We start from the raw sequence: 3,904 nt of genomic DNA, 5'->3' as shown, positions 1-3,904 counted from the left end.
GATGATGATGATGATGATGATGATGATGATGATGATGATGATGATGATGATGAATGTGTAAATAGATTGACATACACTGATATAAACAAAGCAAGCAAAGAGCACTCACATGCACAGAATGTATTTAGTTCTGGGAAGATGAAGACAAGACTTTTGATTGCTGTTTGACACAAATACAATTTTCATAGCTGATGCTTTCTCACTCTGTGATGTAAAGTTCGTCTTTCTCGTAAACATTGCACAAGTAAGGTAGCTGCCATCAACAACCACTGTGCAAGTTTTTCTTTTACTGGAAGAAATTGGTCTATTTTTTTAAAGAATGTTCAGATATTTTATACCATCAAAGACATTACAACTGGTGTCTGTGATCCAGCGGTTAGATGCTCCGCTGTTGCATGGAGGAGATTGTAGTTTGTTTCCCGAAATGGGAGAATTTTTATCAAGTATCTCAGTCTTTCTGTTGGTGGTTTGCGGGTGCTCTGGTGTGGTTTGCTCCTTCCTTCCTATCAAACATCTATCGTCCTGATCTCTCCTCCTTCTTTTTTGTTTTTGTTACTCTCTTGTAACACCTCTAATCTTCGGCACGTATATGACCTTATTGTGTTGCAAGTGCCGTAAAACTCTTACTAAAGACTCAGCGTTTCTTCTACGATGTTATATCCCTCTCAGCCCGGGTTGGCTCTGACAGGTTGCATCAGAAACCTGCCTCTCTAAATGATCTAAATCGTGTCAATGGGGATGTAAAAACACCTGCAAGAAAAAAAAAAGACATTACCTAATTCTCTGCCCTGCATCTTGTGCTTCCCAGACACATTCGCCAGCAAAGTGGCGGCCATCAACGACCGATACGCCGACTCCTCCATCGGTAACGTCACGGGCAGCAACGCGGTCAACGTTTTCCTGGGGATCGGCATCGCCTGGACTATCGCCGCCGTCCACCACGCCATCCAGGGCCGGGAGTTCAGGGTCCCTCCGGGCGAGCTGGCCATGTCGGTGACCGTCTTCTGCGTGATGGCCATGCTGAGCATGATTCTGCTGGTGCTTCGACGGCGGCCGTCTATAGGCGGGGAGCTGGGCGGGCCCACCAAGTACAAGATTCCCACCACCATTATCCTTGTGAGCTTCTGGCTGATCTACATCTTGCTCTCCGCGTTCACTTCTTACTGCTATATTCCCAGCTTCTAAGGTAAAATACGACGTATAATAAAATTATGATGAGTGAAAGATGTGCGGAGAATTTTTTCTTTTTCCAAGTCCAGCTAATATCGTGTGCTGGAATATTCTCTACGGGAAAAAAAAGGATATTATGATCAGAGATGCGTGAGGTAATATACACGCTGGCAAAGAGGAGGTGTGTACTGAACAGAGTTGTGATATAGATGCCAGCGAAGTAGCCCCCCCCCCCCCCCCAACCTATTTAGAACTTTGAGAAATGTGTATGAGATTTAGAAAGGGAAGCCAGTCTAGGCTGAGGGTGGACCGTCTCCCCAGTAGTTTGTCTGTCACTGGTGCACAGATTTACCAACATTTACTTTTGTTGTTACAGCGCAGATGACTGCAAGTTTGATCTGCTTGACTGTCTCAGCAATGGTTGATTTGGAAGCTGCTCACTTACTCTTAATATGTGAATACCGTAACACTTTGTCGCCTGAAGGCTCATAACATTGTAAAAACTCTTGCCACCTAAGGTAAAAGTATTTGGGGGAAAATCCAAAGAAACTGGGTTGTAGACATCGCCGATTGACGAGATGAGAAGTGTTTTTTAAATGCTCGTACAGGTACAAAGTGTTGGTATTTGATGTGTATAGCTTCAAGAGACTGTTACTTTACAACTACTTTCCTCGTTCGAACAATTTTTCTGCCATCTTTTGTAGGGTTTGGAGAGTATGATCCAAACTATGAATGAAATATCAGGTGAACTTGGAGCTAAAGAAGGGATTTTGTACAAAGCACTGATGCTGGTTGTACTGGTACAAAAATGCTCTACTGTCGTTATGTAACGAGTGCCAAATGTTTCTGGAATTGTCTTACTTTTGTTCAGAGGCAGTTGGACAATGAAAAGGTGAAAATTTACGTGATTTATTTATAAATTCTTTTATTTTTATTTTTATTTTTATTCTGAAGGGTCTAGGGTCTAGAGGCAATAATTTGGGGTCATTTTTTATATTTGAGATGAGTTTTTATTCGTTGATAACTTTTATTGATCCTTCTACTTTTTTCTGCACATGTAGATAATGCCAGCTGTTTTGAGAGGTTGAAAAGAAGTGTAGGGCTGTCGCTGTGAAAGGAGGAAAGTTGGATGGTGAAAAAATGCTTTTGGTATGATCTGCATTTTCATATGCATAAAATATGTGATATTATCATGTGTCCCCTCTCCGATTTACTATTTTGACACTGCTTGGTTCTTTAAAAAAATTGATCTGTATTTGCTTACACAATTTCATTTTTAAAAAGAACTGTCAACTACCTTTCAGCAAACTTTAGAGAAAAAAATAAATAAAGATGTGAAAAGTCTCTTCTAGTAAATTGTATTTATTTCACCTTAACTGTCATAAAGGTGCCTCATTTGTCATTTTTAGAATTCTCTTTCCTCACAGAACGCGGAAAGTTTTTCATTGTGAAACTCAAGGCATCTACCTCAATCGTTAGCTTATGCATTGGATATTTTTTCAGGTGAAACTGTGATTTAATCAGTTTGTGTCCGGATCTCTTTCAGTTTCTAAGAGCAGAGCAATTTTTGTGTGATTTTTTTGTCAGCTTGGACGTGGCTCGCCGCGCCATTTTGTTTCGAGAAAACATTTTAGCTTCAAAATTTGAATTGCTCAAATGACATTAGGTGATAATGCACTCATTCACTTCTTGCAAACAGAGCACAGCATTTAGAGGAAATCATTACAATAAATATGACTGAACTGTTCTATTCATGTTGCAATACATTGCTATGCATTCTTATGTGAACATTATTTACTGTTTATCGACTTGCTGCAAATGAACTTAGCTGTAGAATCTCCTCTTTGTCTCCCCAATAGTTTGGCTCTATTGTCAATGAGTGTCTTTTAGCTAGGGAAATGGTGGAACTGAGCAGAGAATTATTATTGGAGTAGAAATATGGAAAATTGGCTAGGAAACAGTCGAGTTCGAAACATGGCAGAAAGGTTTTGTTTTTCTTACACGGTAAAGAAATTGCAAAATAAAAAAGGAAAAATGTTCTAAAGGAAGGAGAATACTGAATTAGTTCACTATCGTACGTTTGCTTCCCGACAATCTTTGCCAGAGTGAAACGTTATACGAAGGTCCAAAGAATAATGCCGCCCAAAGGCAGAATGACATTGGCTATCTGCACATTTCTTGATTTGAGAAAGATGAAAAAGAAAAAGCTGTTGACCCTTAGCCAAGGAGTTTAGAACTAATGGAGCCTCCTCTCTCTCTTCGCGGTGCCACGAGCAGTACGCCGCGGTGGGGATCAAATATGGCCGCCGAGTGTGGGCTAAATCTCGAACTGTGGCGTTTCTTTTTATTGAATCTTATCGGGCTGTGCCGCGTTGTGGGGGTGGGCGGGGTGGGGGAATGCACGCAAGGAAAAGGGGATGGGGCAGGGATGAAAGAGGAGGGGCGGGCTTGGGAAGGGACGAAGGAGAATGGGAAAAATTAAATAAAAGAGAGAAAGAGAGAGAGAAAGAAAAAGAGAGAGTGAGACAGACAGACAGACAGACAGACAGACAGACCGACAGACAGACAGACAGACAGACAGACAGACAGACAGACAGACAGACAGACAGACAGAGAGAGAGAGAGAGAGAGAGAGAGAGAGAGATTGTGATCAACTGACGGGCTGATGGATAATGACAGGGAGAAAAAAAAATTCTGTGTGTGATACGGACTGTTCAATTCTTTCAGAGTTTTA

At 41.3% G+C, this 3,904-nt stretch overlaps 1 protein-coding gene across 1 annotated transcript in view; it reads left to right on the top strand.

The window, feature by feature from the left end:
* Positions 1–3,370, top strand: part of LOC101861500 (sodium/calcium exchanger 1) — a gene marked incomplete at its 5' end in the record, with an annotated part of 5,190 nt that extends 1,820 nt beyond the window's left edge. The window contains 1 exon segment of the mRNA XM_013081731.2: positions 809–3,370. Coding sequence (XP_012937185.2) covers positions 809–1,185 — 377 coding nt within the window.
* Between the last annotated feature and the right edge of the window lie 534 nt (positions 3,371–3,904).

Source organism: Aplysia californica, unplaced genomic scaffold, assembly GCF_000002075.1.
Source record: "Aplysia californica isolate F4 #8 unplaced genomic scaffold, AplCal3.0 scaffold00143, whole genome shotgun sequence".
NCBI lineage: Eukaryota > Metazoa > Mollusca > Gastropoda > Aplysiida > Aplysiidae > Aplysia > Aplysia californica.
This window is presented reverse-complemented; position numbering and strand designations above follow the sequence as displayed.